This window comes from Lathyrus oleraceus, chromosome 5, assembly GCF_024323335.1.
Source record: "Lathyrus oleraceus cultivar Zhongwan6 chromosome 5, CAAS_Psat_ZW6_1.0, whole genome shotgun sequence".
Taxonomy (NCBI): Eukaryota; Viridiplantae; Streptophyta; class Magnoliopsida; order Fabales; family Fabaceae; genus Lathyrus; species Lathyrus oleraceus.
The window spans coordinates 563,931,057-563,954,461 of NC_066583.1; the positions used below are offsets into that span (position 1 = coordinate 563,931,057).

Here is a 23,405-nt window from a genome sequence, read left to right on the forward strand (position 1 = left end):
ACTAGTTACTGATACTTAGCAAAACAAATAGGAGTCAGTTTTGACACAAGATCCAATGCAATATGCTTTCAAAATAGACCTTGCTTCAATTAGGTCTTTTAAGGGTTGTAATGTGGGATGGTTCATGGTTTAGGAAACAAAGGATTCATGGCTCAAAAGTTTATTTAGCCCGCCCATTCTTCTTGATACCCTTCAGTCCTACGTTCAACTAGTTTGACACAGACGTTCGTCTCTTAGAATGATGGGAGTGGTAGTAAGAGAACCCACAAGGTTTTGGGAGTGACAATCACTTGCCTTCCTATTTTTGTGTTTGCAGTCACACAATTTTGTTCTTGCTGAGGATTTTTTTTTTATTCCTCTTCTGCTTTTTTTTTTGTTTTTCGACTTCCCTAATTTTGCCTAAGCCACTTGTTTTCAAGTTTCGACTTAGCGGGCCTTTTCTCTCTCTCTCTCTCTCTCTCTCTCTCTCTCTCTAGAGTTTTTTTTTGTGGAACAAATCGTGTGACGTTTGTTGATTTGGTTTGAAAGGATTTGTGACCGTCTCACTTTTTTTTGTTGGCGAGGGACAACCACTGGATTTGTGATTTCGACCTCTCGTGAGGGAAATGATGTGGTTGTCCTTTAGACAAGACACTCCCTAGAATATGGTTGACCCTCAAATGGGACACTCCCTACTTTTTTCTTTTTAAGAATTGAACGCGTGGTCAAATTAGCTGAAGACTATCCTGCCCCGGGTTAAGATGTGAGGGTTTGTCTGCTTGGAAGAAAACTCCTACTTCTAGGCTCAAAGGGGTTGACTAGGGATTATCATCCTTATACCTCAAGTATTTGGGGATTTGAAGCAATGCCTTACATCATCAGCAAGGTGTTTATTCAAAAGAATACATGCAATGAGCTATTGTACCTTATATTCATCATTCTCCCTCTAAGTTTCGTTTTTAAACAAAAGTAAGATAAGAGTGAACACGATTGGATTGACTTAAAACATGCATATTCATTTCATTGTTGCAAAAACATGTTTTTAAGAGTGAATATTACAATGACAAGCAAGAAAGTTACACATGAAGACAAATGAATGATAACTTAATTGTTGGCGTGATTAGCCTTGTTTCAACCGTAGACTGGTATGCTTGTAGGAACTTATGTATGATAGTCCCCAAGGAGGCTCTTATGCAGCTTCTTGTTCCTCATCCATTAGCACTGGTTGTGGCATTGCAGAAGTGCCTTCGTGTGGCAGCATGAGGTTGCTCAGTATATCCAGGCCGTTTGGTGTGAACGCGATAGCCTTTGAATCAATCAGTTCCTGGACCTTGTATTTGAAAGCCTTACAACTCTCGATCGAGTGTCCGGGTGCTCCTGAGTGGAACTCACACCTAGCATTCATGTCGTAGTTCAAGGGAAGGTGTGTTGGAGGAGGTCCTAGTACCCTTAACTTCACCAATGATCTGTTGAGCAAAAGAGGGAGAATTCGACTGTACGACATGGGAATCAGGTCAAACTGTTTTTCCGACCTCTTTGATTTTCTCTGGCCTCGTTGAGCATAAGAGTTTTTTCTTCGACTTGAGTACCAATTCTGATTCTGCATTTGGTTCCCCAGAGCTAGCTAAGGAACGAACACTGGCTGTTGATTAAGAAACCTCAGTAGTTCGGGTTGGGGACGGTATCCCTGAGGCAACTCATGATGTAAGGTGGAGTCAGACAAAGGCATAGGGGAAACCATTTCCATCCTGGAGGTTGGTGTGGGATTTCCTTCCTTTTTCAACAGTGTTTGCAAGATTTCCATAACCAAGCTCATCTGAGTCTTTAGTTGGCTGATCTCTTCCTTCAATGCAGCTTGGCCTTGTTGGAGTTCTTCCACAGTGGCTTGAGACATGCTTCTAGTTCTAAGCGTACGTCGGGAAATTAGCTAGTGGGGTAGAAACAGAATATGGTATAAGGTTTTGCTTATGAGATGTAAATGATGCATGAATGCAATGTTTATTTATGAATGAATGGGTGAGAAGATTTTCACAGGTTTTTAGGCATGGGTTCATGGTTTTGGACCATCGTGATGAAGCATGGAGTTAATAATGACTACTTAGCAAACCAAGGTTCTCGCTTTGTGTGATCTAAGGCTTTTAGAAAATTGGGTGTAAGACATTGCCCCTAGAGTCATGGACTTCCTTGACTGTCAGCCGCTTATGTCAATTTACTTGCCAGGCGACTGCTCCATCAAAGTCATCTACTCTAAGTGAGAACTTCGTATCGACCCTTACGAGGAAGGCACCTCGGTGGCCTATACTACGCGACCATCGGTCTAGGCTAGCCATAGTTTTAAAAGGTTCTAAAAGGGGTCTTAGGGTCATTGACTCTAGTAAAAGAAAAGATGCCTACGCCGAAAGCACGACGGTCATCAATCCCCTTAAGAGAATCTACCACTAAGTGAGGTTCTCGTACGACCCTAACGAGGAAGGCACCTCGCGGATCAATACTACTCAACCTCTCCTATCTCAAGCAAACTCTCAGACTCGGGTGGATAGTCCTTCACACAAGGTTTTTTCCTTTGTAATCATTATTGCTTCCAAAAAAATTCTTCGTCACAGAACCAGAGTTTCGGACCAACAGGCAAACAAAGAAAATATGTATAGGTTAGCAAAGAAAGCAATATGTATAGAAAAAATAGATAACAGATAAATCTCCACGTACGTAAAAGAGAAACAACCCAAACTAGGCTAGACTTGCTTAGGGAATTTTGGTGTCCCCAGCAAAGTCGCCAGTTGTCGCTATCGGGATTTCACGATAATGAAACTGGGACTGAAGAGATGCCAAAGAGAGGCAAAGTCATAAGAGTTGCCACCGAATTTTATTTGGTTTACCTCTATCGGAGAGGAGAGGGGAAATAGTCGATAAAACCCTTGGAAAAGAGATGTGCACGGGAAGCGCTAAAAGAGAATAAGGAATCGGTCTCGCAACCTAGATTTGGGTTCGGAAGTCGGTTACGTAAGGGGAAGGTATTAGCACCCCTTACGTCCATGGTACTCCATGGGAACCATTTGGGTAATTTTGCATACATGGGATTTATCTATTATTGCTTTATTTTCAAAAGAATGTGTGAAAAGAAGGGGGTGTTTTTTGTTATTATAGTGTTCGCCAAGGATTGGGACCCTTGTGCCTACGTATCACTCATTCGGGGATGAGGAATCAGAGCTTCGTAGTTCGGAGTAGAAAATGTTTGTGTGTTGGTTGATTTTACCTTTGAGAAAAGGGTTTTCAGGATGATGCCCTAAGGCACAAAAATGAGTTTGATGAGTTGTATTGTTTTTACCTTGAATAAGGGTTTTATGAAAGAATGTTTGTGATTATATTGTACTAAAGTCTATGGACGGAGGTGATTATTCTAGACAACAAGCCAAGCATCTTGCGTCCAAAATAATCAGAGTAAGGGTAGGAATGCTCCATTCTCACTCATTCTCCACCACTTAAGGCTCGTGGTGCACAATAATAATCGTAATTATTAAGTATTTTTTTGAATTTGGCTAAGAAAATGCCACTTGACGTTGAATCAAGGGTTTATTTTATTTTGATTATGAAATTTGGCTTATGCAACATGAATGCAAAGTAACCAACAAGAAATTAAAGAGTCTCATTGTAAGGTAGCCCAAGAGAAAGCCTTTTGTGTGCAAAAGTGACCTAAGCTAAACAAAGAATAATGGTCTTACAAACATGCCCCCCCTAAGGTGGTGCCATGATGCCATTCTTACAACATGCATGTAAGTTACGGATGAAAATCCAAGTGCTTACAAAGTATCACAAAGAGTAATGAAAAGGCCTCCAAGCAAAGGTCCTAAGATGAAATCCTCTAAGTCCAAGTTGATTAAGAGTGGAGTGAATATTTTTGGTCTTTATCATTTTATCATGTTTTTGTTATTTTTAATGTATGATGACAATAAAATAAATAACAAGTAAATAAACATGCATGATGAGTTTGTACAATGATGATGATAATGAGTACTTGAATGTAAATTACAAGGTAATGACATAAAAGTAAATCACAAGAGAAAGAATGACAATATCACAATAATAATGGTTAGTGGCAATAAAATAAATTGCAAGGAATTAAAGTGCAATAATATAAATGTTAGAAGTTAGTGGTTAATGGTTAGTGGTTAGTAGAATAACAATAAGCAAATAGAATAACAAGTTAATGTAAAGAGAATGGTTTCATCTATGTATCAAATAACCCAAATATGGTTGCAATAGAGGCAATCTATCAATACCTCAAAGTATCATGAATGATCTATTGATCAACCATTAATAGGTTTGAAGTATTGAAGATTTAATCAACTCTAAACAACCATGGTCATGATTTAATAGAACTCATCAACCAAATAAATGTATCAACAAGTCAACAATAAATATTAAATGATAGCAAGAAACAATGTAAAGGAAATGGTTTTATCTATGTATCAAATGAACTAAACATGGTTGAAATAGAGACAACCTATCAACGCCTCAAAGTATCATGAAGGATCTATTGATCAATCATTAATACGTTTGAAACATTGAAGGTTTTATCAACTCTAAACAACCATAGTCATGATCTAATAGATCTCATAAACCAAATAAATGTGAACAACAAGTCAACAATAAATATTAAATGATAACAAGAAACAAGGTTTGATTGAAAATGGTGAATAAAAAAGTAGTAAGAGCAAAAAAAAATCCCTTAAAAGGGTGTAAACCCAAAAAAAAAAAACACTTGTCTCAAAGTTAACTCAAATCTCTCTCAAAACACAACCCAAGAGTAAAAACCCATTTTCAAACACAAAACAAAACCAAAATATCAAGGAGTTTGAGTCCAAAATTACCAAGATTGTAGTGTCAAAACTAGGTTGTTATTGTGTTTGGGTTTGAAAATGAAGCAAAAAGTATGAAAGAGGGTGGTTATGGTTGTTGTGGTAGGAAAATGGAAGAGAAGGAAGGTGTATGTTTATGTGGTGGTGGTGAATGATTATGTAAGTGAAGGTTACAAGTTTGCTACTGTTTTTTGTTGTGTGAAGATGGTGGATTTTTTACATGGTGGTTGGATGGTTCAAAGGAGAAAAGAGGGTTTGGGTGAGTTAGGGTTTAGGTTGAAAAGAGGGAGGTTGAATGTGATTTGGATAGAGGTTTTGTGGCTTTCAAGCTTGAAAAATGAGTGGGGATAGTGCTCTATTTATAGGGGAAGCAAAGGGGTTGAAGTGGGTGAAAGAAAAGGTCCCCTGGATAAAAAAAAACAGTGTTTTTTCTGCTGTCTGCGCAGGTATAATCGGTTACACAGTCCTAAAATGGACAAAAAATCAGTTTTTGGTCTGGGTAATCAGTTACCCTGATTAGGGTAACCGATTACCCAAATTTATTTATTTTTTGAAATAATGAATGTATGCATGTGCAGTAGGGTCATGGATCAGATGAAAATTGTATCGGGGTAGGGTGAATTTTGGGGTATGACAACGCTCACATCCTATATTTTATCGGGCTTTTCAGACTTGCCTATTAGACTAGTCCATTTTAATATTCACAACGGATATGTCAAATACTTACAAAATGTATATAAGCATGGATCCAATTAATTACTCATTCAAATAAGCACGAATGAGTGCTGATATATATACCTTAATATTTTTTCCACCTCGTATCCGTATAATATATATATATATATATATATATATATATATATATATATATATTATATATATATATATATATATATATATATATATATTTAAAAGATGCATCATTTAAACTATTATATATTTTAATATAAATATTTATTTCATAATTCAATAATAAAGTGTTTAAATTTTTTTTGTTAATAGCTTCTTTTTCCCGCCATAGGGGTGATATTTGGAAAAACCAGAAGAAAATGGTTTAGATTTCCTCCATTGTTTATGAAATTTCTCCTATTATACTTAATCATAAAAAATTACATGGCAAGCAAATCATAATGTTTGAAATACATTTTTTTTAATCTTGTAAACAAATTATGTAAGAAGTATATTTGATGGGATGAGCAATCAAATTAGACAATTTGGCACAGTGGTAGAGACACAACATCATTCACTGAGTGGTCTCCATAGTTAAACTAAAAAAAAATAAAAAGCGACATGAATTTTTAAAAAAGGAAGAAAAATTAGAGAAAAAACTAAGTTGGCAATCCATATCAATAAAAATAAATAAATATTGCTTGCCATGTATATTTTTTATGATTGGGTATAATAACATATTAAAATATAGGAATTTTTATAAGTTCGGAAACAAATTCATAGAAGAATTTTTTAAATATCACCTATATGATAGGGATAAAAGAGTTATTAATTTTTAAATTTTTTATTAATTTTATAAAAAATTAAAATAATATGATATATTTCAATTGATAAATTTATTTTTCTTAGAACGGTGGTTAACATACATATAAGAGTAATATTAAATATCCATAGAGTATAGCTAGATATATAAAAGTTGGTGCTCCGCACTAATATGAATTTAAATGAAAGGATTTTTTCAAATCGCAAAATATTATTATACTACCTTATTTAAACTCTTTGTAATTTCAATTTTGTGTTTTTTCAAAACATCTCTTTAATTAGTTTCACACTATTTCTTAAATCTATTTTACATAAATTAGTAAATTAGTAGGGCAAGTCAAACTTAAAATTTAGTGTGTTACACACTTGTCGTAGTAACATCGTCATTTTTTTTTTAACATAGGACGGAGATTAAATGTATCTTTAAAGTGTCTATAATTAATTCTAAATATATAAAATTGATTATAATATGTTTGGTTGTTCTCGTATAAAATTGATTATATTTTTTAGAATTGATTCTATCTAACGTTAAAATTTATAGTTTTATAATCTATTTATAATATTTACACTTAAAATTTAATGTTCAAGGAGAGGAAAAGAGTGATACGAATTTCATTTCATCAATTATCATCATATCCCTTCCCCTCCAATTTGAATGGAATGAACAACTTATTTTGTTTTGTCATAAAAGTTTCAAACAATTGAATGAGATATTCGTTCACTCCATTCTATTCCGGTCCTTTCCTCTCCATTTTATTTCACTTCATTCATTTTATGATATCCAAATATAACTTTAGAGAAATTTATTTAAATACAAATCACTTTACTTTTAATTCATGTTTTAATTGGAATCAATTTTATAGAATTTAATTCATTTAAAATTAATTTTCTTCACCAAATAATCAAACCTATGATAACGAGTCATAGTATATATACATTCATCTATATAAAAGTAAGTTTAATTATATAGTTGAACTCAATTGATAATACATATATCATTCTTATCCTTAGTGACCGAACTCCAAATTTTTCATAGTGATAGATACATCTATCCTAAAAGTAGTTAAAGTTGACACAAATTTTATACACTTTCACAAACCATACTTACATTTGAGAATTCTCATAAAATGACAGAGAACATGAGAACAGATAATATTATGCTTAATATGTTTAGGCAGAAGACAAGTTTTTTCTAAAATGTAGTGTAACTTGTTTAAGAAATTGTCGGGAGAGATAGATGATTGTATCTTAGAAACTGTTGAAAAACAAAAACAAATTTTGTTTGTTTTTACGGAATATAGCAAACATGACAATGCACTTTGATTCTTATCTTATTTACTTTTTCCTCACTAATAATTCAAAATCTTCTTGTGCTCTCTTTTTTGTAGTAATATTATTACAGTGATTTATTTTACACCGAGTTTTATGACCAAGATTCAGAACATGGTTGGTGCTTGTTCAGGAGTAGGAGAACACAAAAGTAATATCATGAGACTACTCGTAGAAGACCCATTTGATAGAAATGTCACTAAAAAAAATATAATTTGATTTGATGTTACATCTTAAACATAATACAAGAAGTGAATATGTTTAAAATAATAACAAATTATTATAATTAATTTTATTATTATATTTGATATAAATGTAATTTTTAATAAAAATTTTAGCTACATATATTTTTAATATTATTTTTGTTAGAATATAAAAACTCAAATCGAAGGTTTGACAATGGTGGAAGATAAGAAATTGAGGAAGATGAAGTTGAGAGAGAATTAGAGAGAACATAATGATATTGGATGAATAGTAAATTTGACATTAATTGGAATTGGGAATATTACAAGAGTATTTATACATTGAGAGAATAACAAAAAATACAACTCAAAATGCAACTAAAGTGATCCAACAATTAAATTCTGTTATTTTTGGAAAAACTAGCAGGTAATAACAGAAATTTAATTGCATTTAACACACCACCTCACTTTAGTTGCTCCAAGTCCACCATGCTCAAGCACCTCTTCAGCCTCTTGAACACATCATTTGTCACACCCTTTGTCAACAAATCCGCGAGTTGGTCTTCGCTTCGGCAATAACTCAATCTAAGCTTTCCATCACCGACCAATTCTCTCAAATAATGAAACTGCATCTAAATATGCTTGCTCCTTCCGTGTGCAATCGAATTCTTCGCAAGATTTATTGCGGAAACATTGTCTACAAATAGTGTGGTGGCAACATCATCACCACATCCCAATTCCTTCAATAGATTCATAAGCCACATAGCTTGGCACGCACCTAACGACGCCGCAATGTACTCGGCATCACAAGAAGAGAGTGCTACAACCGGTTCCTTTTTCGAACACCAAGAGATTGGTGTACTACAAAACATAAAGATGTACCCCGCCGTCGATTTTCGGTCATCTTTATCTCCGCACCAATTAGAATCGGTGTAGCCAAGTAAATTGCACTTACGCCCCGTGTCCGATGCGGGAAAGAGAATTCCGCAGCCAAGAGTACCTTTCACATATTTAAGGATCCTCTTGATCGCCGCCAAGTGAGACACCTTAGGTCTCTCCATGAATCTACTCGCAATACCGACACTAAAAGCCAAATCCGGCCGCGTATTGCACAAATACCGTAACGATCCAATCAAGCTCCGGTAAAGCGTTGGATCGACATCATCCTCCTCATCATTTTTGGACAGCTGCACTCTAGCCTCACAAGGTGTAATAGAAGCATTACAATGTTCCATATCACACTTTTTCAAAATATCTAGAGCATACCTCCTTTGGTGCATAAGCAACCCCACTTTTAACTTGTGAAACTCTATGCCAAGGAAGTAATTTATGACACCAAGGTCCGTCATCTCAAACTCTCTCATGAGCTCACTTTTGAACTTTGAAATACTCTTGTCATGGCTGCCCATAATCAAGAGATCATCAATATACAAGCAAAGTATAATAACATCATCATTCGTATCCGATCTCACATAAACTCCATGTCCGGATACACATCGCTTGAAACCAATGTCAATAAGAAAGTCGTCAATACGTTTGTTCCAAGCTCTTGGAGCTTGTTTCAAACCATATAACGTCTTGTGTAGCTTGTAATACTTCATCTCTTGATTTTTTATCACGAAACCGGGTGGCTGCCCCACATAGACTTCCTCAACACGAGGACCATTCAAAAACGCAGATTTGACATCCATTTGGTAAACCATCCAATTGTTGCTATGCACAATACCAGCAACCAAACGAATAGTCTCTAATCTAGCCACCAGTGCGGATACCTCCTCATAGTCTATACCTTTTCATTGCAAGAACCCCTTCGCCACTAATCGAGCTTTGTGCTTGATTACTTCACCTTTGGGATTTGCTTAAACCTTATAGACCCATCGCACATCTATCGGTTTCTTTCCAAGTGGTAAATCGACCAACTCCCAAGTACCGTTTTTCTCAATAGATTCCAGCTCCTCTTTCATTGCACATATCCACTTAGGATCACTTAAGGCTTCTTCCTCATTTACCTGTTCGAATTCGACCATAAGCACGAAATGAACAAAATCACCATCGTTATTCACTTCGTTATCTTTGAATCTTTCGTAATCTCGGAGTCTATGAGGCAAGACTCTTTGCCTCATTGGTCTACCATTATTAACAACATCATTTTGCGCTACTGTAGGTGTTGGTACAGCGGTGTCGGAAGTCTCTGGATCAGCGATTTCAAAAAACTATTGCTGCTGTTTTTCTGTGAGTAACTGGTTACTGCTAGTAGGGTAACCGATTACTGCTGCATTTTCTGCACTTTTGACTGCATCAAAAGTCACATCCCGGGTTATGACGATCTTCCAATTTTTTTCATCGAACAACTTGTACCCTCCAATAGAGTGATATCCTACAAATATCATCTTCTCACCCTTATCATCCAATTTCTTCTGAAGTTGGTTCGGTACATGACGATATGCAATCGATCCAAAAACGCGCAAATGATTCAAATTCGGTTTGAAGCCACTCCAAGCCTCTTCGGGTGTGAGTTTCTCCAGCTTCTTAGTGGGACACCTATTCAACAAGTAGTTGGCTGTAGACACGGCCTCACCCCACAATTCCTTAGGCAAATTTTTCCCACAAAGCATACTACGCACCATGTTCATTATTGTACGATTTTTCCTCTCGGCAGCCCCGTTTTGTTGAGGCGTATACAGAGGCACCACCTCACGTACAATTCCCTCAAGATCACTAAACTTCCCAAACTCACTAGAGGTATACTCTCCTCCACCATCCGTTTTGAGAATTTTGAGCTTACGACCGCTTTGGCGCTCCACCATGGATTTGAAATTCTTGAAAACTCCAAATACCTCATCTTTTCTCTTGATAAGATATGTCCAAAGCTTCCTACTAAAATCGTCAATGAACGTAACAAAATATCGATTGCCACCATAAGTCTCTACTTGCATCGGTCCACAAACATCGGAACATACCACCTCAAGTAAGCCTTTGGTTCTTCGACCCGCATCTTTGCTAAACACATTCTTGTGTTGTTTAGCCTTCACACATTCCTCACACAATTCAGTTGGAATACTAATGTGTGGCAACCCCGTTACCATTTCACTTTGTTGCAACATTCTTAGATCCCTAAAATTAAAGTGACCAAGACGGTAATGCCATAACCACTCATCTCTACTTGCCGCGGTAGCTAGACAACAATGCTTCATAACCTTTAACTCAACCTTAAAGATTCTATTGACAGCCACCGGCGCTTTTAGAATCAACACACCATTTGAATCCAAAACGCGTAAAATCTTGTCCTCCAAACGAATTTTGTATCCTCTTTCAAGTAATTGGCCAATGCTTAAAAGATTACACTTAATTCCCGGTATATACAAGACATCTTTGATCCTTGAATTTCCACCATTCCTTTTTCCGATCAAAACATCTTCCACCCCTTTGGCGCTTAAAGTGGTGTCTTCGACAAATTTGACTTTACTTTTTGCCGCTTGATTGATTTGCACAAACCAATATTTTCGACCCGTCATATGTGTTGAACAACCGGAATCCAAGTACCACTCATCTCTCCCTTGGACTCCATCACGAACGGTAACCAATGCACTTCGATCCGAATGCGTTTTCTCGCTATTTTCCGGAACAGTACAGCTGTTGTCCCGTAAACTGTCACTACTATAGTTGCTTCCCGGAACATCCGTAATGCCATAACTCTCCTCCGTAATGATTACTAGAAGTGTGTCCTCATCATCTACCTCTTCCCTAGCAACCTTGGCTTCATTATTGTGATTCTCATTCGATTTACCACGACACGAATTTGCAAAGTGTCCAAACTTTCTACACTTGTAGCATTGCACCTTACTCATATCACGCTTCTTAAAACCATTGCTATGACCACTATCCTTGGAGCTACTTTCACCCTTTTCACTCGTCAAATGCTTTGAGTTTTGCGAATCGTTTGAACCAAAATTCTGAAAATTTGATTTACCTCTCGCCGCAAATTTTCCTTTTGACCTCTTATTCTTTTCATTGAAACGCGCTTGCAAAGCAACCTCCGCTTTGGCTTTGTCGGCGCCTCTCTCATCCATCCTTTGTTCATGTGCCTCTAACGAACTTTGCAATTCATCTTGGCTCAAAGTTGTTAGATCCTTTGATTCTTCAATAGCCATAACTATGTTGTCGAAACGCGACGTTAACGAACACAATACTTTCGATACAACATTCTGCTCAAGAATCGTTTCTCCTCAAGATTTGATTTGATTAACTAACCGGGTAATGCACGTAATGTAGTCGTTGATCGTTTCTTTATCTTCCATTTGTGTTAACTCGAATGTCGCTTGTATGTTTGTAACCTTACAACCTTCGCTTTGACGGCCCTGACATATACTTTCTCCAAGATTTCCCATGCTTGCTTCACCGATTCACAATCGCCGACCTTCTCGAAATTTTCATTATCAACACACGAATGAATCAAGAATAGGGCTTTGTAATCCTTATTCTTCTCTTCTTTGTGTGTAGCTCTTTGAATGTCGGTAGCCTCTGCCCCTAATTGTGTAACTCCATTGACGATGATCTCAAGCACCTCTTGATAACCAAACAAGACTTTCATTTGTTTCGCCCATTTATCATAGTTCTTCGAATCAAGAATCGGGAGATTGGTGGGAATTCGATCATTGAAAACAGTTGCCATTGTTGCAGCGGATTATGATCAATAACCAAAGCTCTTGATGTCAAATGTTAGAACATAAAAACTCAAATTGAAGGTTTGACAATGGTGGAAGATAAGAAATTGGGAAAGATGAAGTTGAGAGAGAATTAGAGAGAACAGACTGATATTGGATGAATAGTAAATTTGACATTAATTGGAATTGGGAATATTACAAGAGTATTTATACATTGGGAGAATAACAAAAATACAACTCAAAATGCAACTAAAGTGACCCAACAATTAAATTCTGTTATTTTTGGAAAAACTAGCCGGTAATAACATAAATTTAATTGCATTTAACAATTTTTATGAAATTAGTGAAAAATAGCCACATTTTTCACCCTGTGTGTCTGTTCAATTATATTAAACGATAAGGAGTAATCAACATACAAAGATGAAGAGAATTATGATTATTGGAATACATATTGAAAGAAGGAACGATGAAGAGCATCATGATAAGGAATAATATTAACAATATAGAAAGAAAGAAAAATGAAGAGCATTATGATTATTGGAAAAAATATTGAAAGAACTTTATGCCACAATAGAATAGAAGATTTGATTTGTGGATAGGGTAAATATTAATTAATAATTTTGAGTGTGTTTTAAAATGATAAGAAAATATGTAAGTGAAAATTAATTTCGAATTCAGAAATAGATAATATTTCTAAAGTGTTGTAGCATGTTTAAATTCAAAAATAAGCAACAGTTCGTGAAATATTATATAATGAGAGTATGTAACTTTTGAAGAATGTCGAAGTAGGCAAAAAAAATAAATATAACTTTCGGTAAAAGGAAGTAACTTTTGCCAAAAGTTTGTAATTCTTGGTAAAAGGAAATTGTTTCACCAAAGGTCGCAATCTTGTGAAACAACATCAATATGACATATAAATACTTCATTCCGGATTTAGAATAACACAACAAAAACATATATCTTCTTCACTAAAATTTCAGATACTCTTTCCTATATTGGAGTTTTTATCGGTCTTATACAAATTCGAGTATATGTTAAATTATCTTGTGTATTCCTGCGTTCCAACTCTAAGATATTTAAGAGTGTTTAAAATACTTATAAGAAAAATAATTTTGTTTTCGATTCTAGCCTCAATCCCTCTATTCAATTTAAATTATTTTTATAACAATCTTATAAATATAGCAATCATGACAATTATTAACAATTATGAAAATAATAATATGAAAATTTTCTAACAATTATTAAATATTTGGCTGTTATTATAAATTTTCGAAAATAATTGATAATTTTCGAAAATAATTGATAATAGTGTTTTGATATGATATTATAACATTATCATCGTTTTTATTGTTATGCAATGAATACTGTTACTATTACTTATTGTAAGACAATTTCATCTAGTAATTATCATTGGTTTTACTTAATTTCATTCCATATTAATAGACATGCATATATATATATTAGAAGTTGTGACATTGATTCCATATTAATACACATGCATATATATTGAAATTGTGACATTGGTGCACGTTAAATTCATTATAATTATAAATGTACAACAATGAATATTATATAATATCAAAAGATAATTTATGAATACTCTGTGAATTTGAATGCACGTGAACCATGAACGACACTATACGACGTAAGCATTTTATATTAACAGGAGGATGGATTTTACAATAATATGCTTTTTCTTAGTAAAGGAATGAATTTTACAATAATATGTTTTATCGTACAATATGTGCTTTTTTCTCGTAGAACATGTTTAATATTAGGAACATTATTTTGCTTGCCATATTGATAACGTGAGGACCGTTTTAATCAATTTGAAGGCTCTATTCTATTTTAAAATTAAATATTTAATAGATGAAAACACAATAAATTAAAAAAAATATATTTTATTTAATTATAAATAAAATTAAATATATAGAAACAAAGATGATAAAAAATACTATGTAGAAATTTGATTTATCGAAGTTTAGTTATTCGCGTCTTTCGTCTTTTATCATCTTCGATTTATAAAAAAAAGTTCATACCATTTAGTAAAAGAAAAACATTATTTGAACAATTTCTACAATATTAATAATGAAGTGTTTTATTTAATAAACAATCAACAATGTAAAATTATAAATTTTCAAAGTCTCACAACTACTATTTCAAATTTATTAATGTAGCGATTCACAATGATACAAAAATATAAATATTTTCAAAATTACATCTCAAAAATTTTCATAGATCTATAAAATATATTAATAAAAGAAAAAAAAATTAATTAGGTTAATTGCGATATTAAATTTTAAATAAATTTAAATGTAATTTATTTAGATTATAGGCTGCTGGATAAGATATACTTTAATATATTAATAAAAAAAATATTTATTAAATTAATTGCAACATTAAATTAAATTTAAAAACAATGTGGTGATGATTTTTTATATACAACCACCGTTAGGCTACACTACATTTATATATTAAAATGAAATTAGTGATATATATTCGTTAGTATTATATTTATATTGACACTATCTATTAAATTTGGGGTCTTAAAAAGTCGGAGACCCTATGCGATAGCACTCCTCCCACCCCACAGAGCCGCCCCTAGAACATTAACTTATGTTATATGAATAAAATACGTGCATAAATATATAGTATATACATGTATAAAGCCAATCATTCACTGTAAGTATAATATTGTTTGCTTCCTTCAAATTTTCGATGCATGCTTTGGATATATATATAATATATATATATATATATATAGATATATAATATATATATATATATTATATATATATATATATATATATATATATATATATATATCTATATATATATATATATATTATATAATATATATATATATATATATATATAATATATATATATATATATTACAATTCTAAATTATATTGTATGTGTATGAAAATAATTTTAAAATTAAATATGAGCATGAGAATGCATGTTGGTGAACATTTTTTTTATAAAAATTATTTATTAAAGTAAAATTTGTTAATCACCAAAGTTATCAAATTCATAAAAGTTTATAATTTTAAATTTTAATTGAATTTTGATTTGGATGTTATGTGAATTATTTTGTTCAATAAGATTTATTATTATAAGACATATACAAATCATTTGAAAATGAATCATGACTTATAAAGACTTATGAATTTAGAGTCTAGTGTAACTATTGAATTCCGAGATGTGGAATATCGAAAACCTTATCACGGAAGATAAGAAATTTGAGAGTTCAACAAAAGAAAAACCTCGTGAGAAAGGTTCTCCATGGATTGTTAAAACACAAATTGAAAGTTCGTCACTAATGAAGAATCTCGCGAGGAAGATTCTTCATGGATTGTTGAAAAACAAACTGAACCTAGAATAAGTAAGAGAGTCCGAAAGATTAAGGATCTAGGACCGAACAAAATTGATAGTCAATTTATTTCTTTTATCTAATGAAAGGAAATAGTAAGAATTTTATTCGTAAGATTCCTATTATTCTTCAAGTGGAAGATGGTCCTAAGACTTATAAGGAAACAATAGCCTCCTCTTGTTTAGAAGGAAGTATAATAGTGTGATGGTACACTAAACACCTATAAGTCTAAATTAATGACCAATGGTGTTTTAAACAAAAAGAAGGTGTTTATCATTTGACACATATGCACTGGTAGCAAGCATAATGAAAATTAGAGCATCGTTTGCATTAGCTTCTTTGCATAACCTTATAATTTCTAAACTGGATGTTTAAATAACATTCCTAAATAAAGACCTTGATGAGGAAATTTACATGGAGCAGCTAGAAGGCTATGTGGAAATGAACAAAATGTGTGCTAGGTTAACAAATCCTTGTATGGATTAAAACAAGCACCAAAACAATGACATTCAAAGTTTGAGTTTGTCATTGCAAGATTCACCAATTAAGGGGGAGATTGTGAATTCAAAGAGCTTGTCATCATCAAAAAGGGGAGATTGTGAAGAATACATCTTATATCTAGTCAAATTAAATTTTGATGAAGTCAAAGATTATCAAAGAAGAAAAGGTTCAAAAGCGTCATTCACATCAATGATGAAGTTGATCAAGAAGGTTGAACATAGAAATTCAAGTGAATATTTGAGATAAGTGAACATGACTAAGGTATTCATTGCAATTCATACTATATTACTTTAAATTGCTCAAAATTTCATCTCTCACTTCATCTACAAACATTCTTGCATAATCATGCATGATTGCCTAAAAACCTTCTTCATCTAATTCTTGTGACAAGGGTTCGAACACAAAGTTGTGTGAGAATATTGTAATATTCATTTGTCTCTATGTTGATTACATATTGATCATTAGCAATAAAATGAATGGAATTTTAGAAACGCAGAGGTTTCTAACTTCCACATTCGAGATGAATGATCTTGAATTAGTTGACACACTTTTGGGGATCAAAGTAAAGAAAAATAGTGGAGGTTATGAACTTAGTCAAACATATTATGTTGAGAAAGTAATTGACAAGTTCAAACACTTACATTTCAAGAAAGTTCAAAAGAATGATGGAAGAGTTGTGGCTTAATTGGAATATTCGAGTTCATGCAATGTACTAGACCCGACATAGCATTTGCAATTAGTAAAATGAGTAGATTTTACTAATAATCCAAATGGTGAACACTAAAAGGCCATCATTAGGATTTTTCGCTATCCTATGAAAACCAAAAATCTTGATCTCTATTATGGTAGATTTCTTGCCATATTAGAAGGATATACTGATACGAGTTTGATATCAAGTGTTGAATATCATAAATCTGCATTTATATAGATATTTACACTAGTCCAGGGTATAACTTTTTGGAAGAGAAAGAAACAAATGTGAATCACTCTCTCAACCATAGAATCAGAGTTCGAGGCTCTTGCTTCCACTAGTAAAGAAGCTGAATGGTTAAGGGACATTATGTTGGAAGTTTCATTGGCTAAAGACAATGTTTCAAAGGTGTTGATACATTGCGTTAGTCAAGCCGCTTTACCTAGAGCATACAAAAAGTGTATAATAGAAAGTAGAGGCAAGTAGGACTTATAAATTCCTTTGTGAGAAAATTGATTAAAGATGGAATCATTTCACTCACCTATATACGAACGAGCTATAATTTGGATGATCCATTTACCAAGCCATTGGCCAGAGACTTAGTAAAAACAACCTTGAGAGACATGGGGTTGAAACTCCTTGAGTAAAATTTCCGACAACGGCGGCAACCCAATCTTACGTTAACAAAACATTAACCTTAAGATTCAATGGGTAACAACAAGTCGTTGATTTAGATGTTTTTCAAACATTTCATGATAATGTTGACCTTTAAAATGAGGGTTGAGTTTTCAAATTCTTAATGAAGTTAAATACCGAGGGCATGTGTCTCATGGAAAAGGATACAATATGAACTTCACCTATGTGAGTTTCGAGATGGTGTCGTCTCAAAGTGAAAGTTGGAGTTTCTCGCACGGAAAATTCATGAAATAGGAAAAAGCATATGGGCATAAATAAGTGTTAGGAGAGATATGTAGGGGAAGAACCCTTAAAGAATGTGTGTAAGGTAACTCCGGTCTAATCATATGGATTAATGGTTTAAGAGCATTGCTACCTAACATTCCGATTATACTTTGTGTTGTCCTCACTAAGGTTAAATTTTAAATCAAAAGATACCTAACTTTATTAACATTCTTTATTTCTCTTTTTCTGGAATTGATCTTGTCATTATTAGAACAAGTGGAGGATTGTTGTAAATTATGAAGAATTAATAATGTAATACCCCATATTTCCTTAAATATTCAATTCCTATTAATTGAGATCAATCGAGTTCCTATGTGCTCTAAAAGTTATCAGTTGGGATAAATAAAGTAAATAGTGAATTTATGTTGACTTAATTAATATTAATTAGGACTGACCTTTTATTAATGGTGACATTTTGATAACACTAATAATGGGTCAATTTCTCTAGTAGAACAAATATTAAAAGTATAGTATCACTTGGAATATTTGTTACTACTAGTAACCTTTTCTAACCACACATTTCTCCTCTCATTTGTGGCCACATATCTTTACTACCTCCTATTCTCCTACGAACCACCCTTGTGCCATTTTCATTCTCCAACTTATCAGTAAAAGGTAAAGATAGAGAGAAAGAAGAAGCTCAAGAGAAGGAGAGGAAACAAGCTAATGGAGAGAAGAAAAGGAAACAAGCTAGTGGAGAGAAGAAGGAGGAAGAAAAGCATGGAGCCCATCATCATCCCTTCATCACCATCTCATCTCATCATCTTCTTCAACCTCCTCTTCCATTTCTTAAGGTGGGTTCTAGGTAGAACTCTAGATTTAGAAGTTAAGGTTGATAAATATTGGAATTGATAGTAAGATATATGGTATTATGATGAGTTTCTCCATGAATCATGTGGATTTTCATTAATGATACTTCTATGTGTGTTTTGTATTTGTTGGGTTCTTGTGATTTAATGATATGGTTGTGGCTTTGAAAGTGTTATTGATGTGTTTTTATGTGTATGATAAGAGGTTGGTTGGTAGGGATGAAATAAGCAATATGCAGGTTGAAATTTTGGAAGTTGCAGAAGAAATGAAGTTTCTATGTGTGAAAAAGTGGAAAATGCTTAGTACCAATCGATTGTATCAAATTTATGTTTTGAAGAAAAGGAAATTCTAGCAGGACCAATCAATTGACAGGGGACTCCAGTCGATTGCACAAACTTTCTGTTTTGGGAAAACTGGAAATTTTTCAAGTGCCAATCGATTGACACTAAGGATCAATCGATTGATCCTCTGTATTCTTTGGAAAACAGAAGTGTGAGATGAACCAATCGATTGGGCTTCCTCAATCAATCGATTGGCTTATACCCAAAACTCCAAAATTCATTTCTTTAATGTTTCTAAGTGCATTTCATCAATCATTAACCACTTGTCATGTTATACTTGTATTGAATCAATGTTAAATGTGAGAATTACATATTGAATCTAGTGAGTTAACCTAGTAATTAGTATTAGACCAAAGATTCGTGTCTGAATTGGGATTGAGCCCCAACCATGGAGGACATTGGGGAAAGATGGACACCTAAGTGGGTTAGAGTCCCATACGGTGAAAGATACCGTAAGTGGGTTAGAGTCCCATACGGGTGACGGTCGCTTAAAATGAGTTTGGAACTCATAGAGGACCCAATATCCACCGCAAAAGTCAAATCATATGAGCATGCATGAACTGGGCTTGTCCTAGACGCAGGTCCGCTCAGGGATTGGTGTTTCGTGAATCTGAATAGTGATCTTGTTTTGAGTTGCGAGAACTCAAGAACATGTTGCCATACATTGCGAGTTAGTTACTCATCACATAAGTCTTCTTTCCCTTGTTGACTTAAGTTTGATATTGATTAGAAAACCCTGTAGAGCCGAGTGGATCCATAAGATAGGGAACCCACTGGGATTATTATCTCACCCCATGTTGTTGATTGTTTTTCACGTGGTTCTGAGTAGTCGAAAGGTAAGGATAAGATAGAGTGATGTCTTGCTTACCTGATGTTTTGATTGGCTACTCCTCTGTGTAGATATTTTTTTGAGATCATTCTATAATGATCTAACTCCTAGTTTCATTTTGGGCATGTAAATATGTACATTATTGCCGCTAGGCGCTTATGTATTTCAGTACCAGTATTACACTATGTATAATATATATTCTAGACATATATTATATGTGGATGTTACAATTGGTATCAGAGCAGGTCGTATCCTCGACCTAGCCATGAGTTATTATAAGTATTTCTTTCTGCCTCAGATGTGGGTTGTCATCATTTTCCTTGATGTTATATTCATAGTATTGAGCCTGATCAACTTAATTCTATTTGTATGACATTCAGGACCATGGCTGGCAGACGCAGAGCTCGTGGTAGACCCAAAACTCAGAATTCAGATTCAGAACCGCCAAGTGGTAGTGAAGGTTTTCAATGGCCTCAATTTGTGCAACAGATGCAGCAGCAATAAAACCAATTCATGCAACAGATGATGCAGTAGTGGAACATTGGTCTTCATCCTCAAGGGGTTCCATAAGAAGCTACATGTGGTAGTTTTCAGGATTTCTTTCGCATGAATCCTCCTGAGTCCCACGGTGGATTAAATCCTGTGAAGGCTCATGAGTGGGTAACCAACATGGAAAGGATTTTTCAGATAGTGCATTGTAGTGAAGTGAATAAGGTTGTGTTTTCTTCTCACATGATGAAGGGTCCTGCTGTGAGATGGTGGGAGAGTGCTTCGACTCTTATGACCAATCAAGGAGTACCTAGGGACTGAGAGCATTTTAAGACTACTTTTCTAGATAAGTATTTTCCTAGCTCTTTGAGGACTCAGAAAGAATTTGAGTTTCAGCAGCTTAGATAGGGTACTATGGCAGTAGCTGCGTATGCTGAGAAGTTCAAAGATATGGCTACTTATTCTAGACAGGCCGAGTATGCACCATATGAGAAGTGGAATATCGATCAATTCCTTTTTGGTCTAAGAGGCGAAATTTCTCATAGTGTTTCTCAAAGGGAATTCACTACTTATGCTGAATTGCTAAGGCAATGCTATGTGGCTGAGACCAGTTTGAAGAAAGTTCAAGAAGAAATAGATTAGTATAGGAGTGGACAGAAAGACCAAGGGAGGCCAGGTAATCAGTTTAGGCCTAGACCTCAAGCTTTCAAGGGGAAACAAGTGCAACATGCAAGACCTAACCATCCTCCGCAATGTCAAGTATGTAAGAGGTCTCATTTTGGAAGATGTGTCGGAAGTGGAATTAAGTGTTTTACTTGTCAGAGGGAGGGACACATGGCTAGGGATTTCCCTCAGAATAAGAATCAGATGCAAGGGAGGAGCACTGGACGAGTTTATACTTTGGATGCAAGGAAGGCTAAGAGTAACAATGCCTTGATTGCTAGTATGTGTCTCATCAATGATCATCCTTGTTTTGTATTGTTTAATTGTGGGGAAACACACTCTTTTGTATCACTTAAGTGTATGAAGTGTCTTGGCTTGCAAGCAATTTCCTTGTCTCCTCCAATGATGGTCACTACCGCCATGGATGATGTGGTTGAGACACCGCTAATTTGTGAAAATTGTTCGCTCTCGGTGAATGGTAGAATTTTCCAAATTGATCTTATTTGTTTACCACTTAAGAAGGTTGATGTGGTTTTAGGGATGGATTGGCTTTCCGCAAATTCAGTGTTTATTTGATGTGAAGAGAAGTTGATTATTATTCCGTCTAGTGAAGCTACTCCAAAGGATGTATTAACTACTATCTTGGAAGGTACGATTGGCATGGTTAACTTCTTATTTGAGAAGGAAAAGTCAGTTCTCTTGGTTCTCACCAAGGAACCTAGCGACAATCCGAGTGTTACACAAATTCCTATCGTTTGTGAGTTTCACAAAGTTTTCCCTGAGGATTTCACTTTTCTTCCTCCTGAGAGGGAAGTGGAATTCTCTATTGATCTGATACCTGGGACGGCTCCAATCTCCGTTTCTTCGTATTGTATGGCGCCACTCGAGTTGAGGGAGTTGAAGGATCAATTGGAAGATTTATTAACCAAGCATTTCATCCGACCTAGTGTCTCACCATGGGGAGCTCCAGTGTTACTAGTGAAGAAGAAGGACAGTAGTATGCGGTTGTGTATTGATTATCACTAGTTGAATAAAGTCACCATTAAGAACAAGTACCCCCTGCCAAGGATAGACGATTTGCTAGATCAGTGAAGGGAGCATGTGTGTTCTCGAAGATTGATTTACGGTCGGGCTATCATCAAATCCGATTTAAGAATTCGAATGTACCAAAGACCGCATTTAGAACCCGATATGGCGATTATGAGTTTCTTGTAATGCCTTTTGGTGTGACGAATTCCCCTGATGTTTTCATGGACTATATGAATCGAATATTTCAACCTTACTTGGACCATTTCATAGTGATCTTTATTGATGACATTCTTATTTATTCTCGTACACCACAAGAGCACGGAGAACATCTAAGGACTATTCTATCAGTACTGCAAGAGAAGCAACTTTTTGCCAAGTTAAGTAAGTGTGAATTTTGGATGAACGAAGTGAAACTTATTGGTCATGTCATATCAGAAGGAGGAGTATCAGTAGATCCATCTAAAGTTGAAGCAATTATTAATTGGGAAAACCGAAGAATGCTTCCGAAGTCAGAAGTTTCTTGGGTTTGGCAGGTTACTATCGAAGATTTATAAAGGAGTTTTCGCAGATAGCCTTACTAATGACTAGACTTACCCGAAAGGAAATTTCTTTTAAATGGGATTCGAAGTGCGAGCAGAGTTTCATGAGTTTGAAGGAAAAAATAACAATTGCTCCTGTTTTAATCATCCCCGGTCCTAGTAAGTCTTATGAAGTATTTTGTGATGCCTCCAAGAAGGGATTATGAGGGGTGTTGATGCAGAATAGTCAGGTTGTAGCATATGCCTCTCATCAGTTGAAGACTCAAGAAGGGAACTATCCAACTCATGATCTTGAACTAGCTGCTGTTGTTTTTACACTGAAGGTGTGGCGACATTACTTGTATGGAGTACATTTTGAGATGTTTAGTGACTATAAGAGTTTAAAATACTTATTTTGTAACACCTCTTTTTCTACCCCAAAATACTTAACATATAATCAGAGTAAATAAGCACGCATATAAACAAAAGGGCGTCACATCGACGTTTTCAAAATCTAAAATCTTTCAAAAACCAAACCTCATTCATCATCAACATACAATACACCCGGTCATTTAAATAACACATTTCACTTATCATGAATATTCAAGCATATGCGTTCGCAGCGGAAAATAATGAATACTCATGTATTTCATAAAATGATCCATGTCTCATACCATGATCATCTCTCAATAATCTC

The 23,405-nt window shown here is 34.6% G+C and overlaps 1 protein-coding gene across 1 annotated transcript; it reads left to right on the forward strand.

Moving 5' to 3' along the window:
- Window positions 1-21,332: 21,332 nt before the first annotated feature.
- LOC127082080 (uncharacterized) lies at window positions 21,333-22,187 on the forward strand. Its single transcript, XM_051022307.1, has 2 exons — window positions 21,333-21,639; window positions 21,745-22,187. Exons 1-2 carry the CDS (start codon window positions 21,333-21,335, stop codon window positions 22,185-22,187), a joined length of 750 nt encoding a protein of 249 aa, XP_050878264.1.
- The last annotated feature ends 1,218 nt before the right edge of the window (window positions 22,188-23,405 follow it).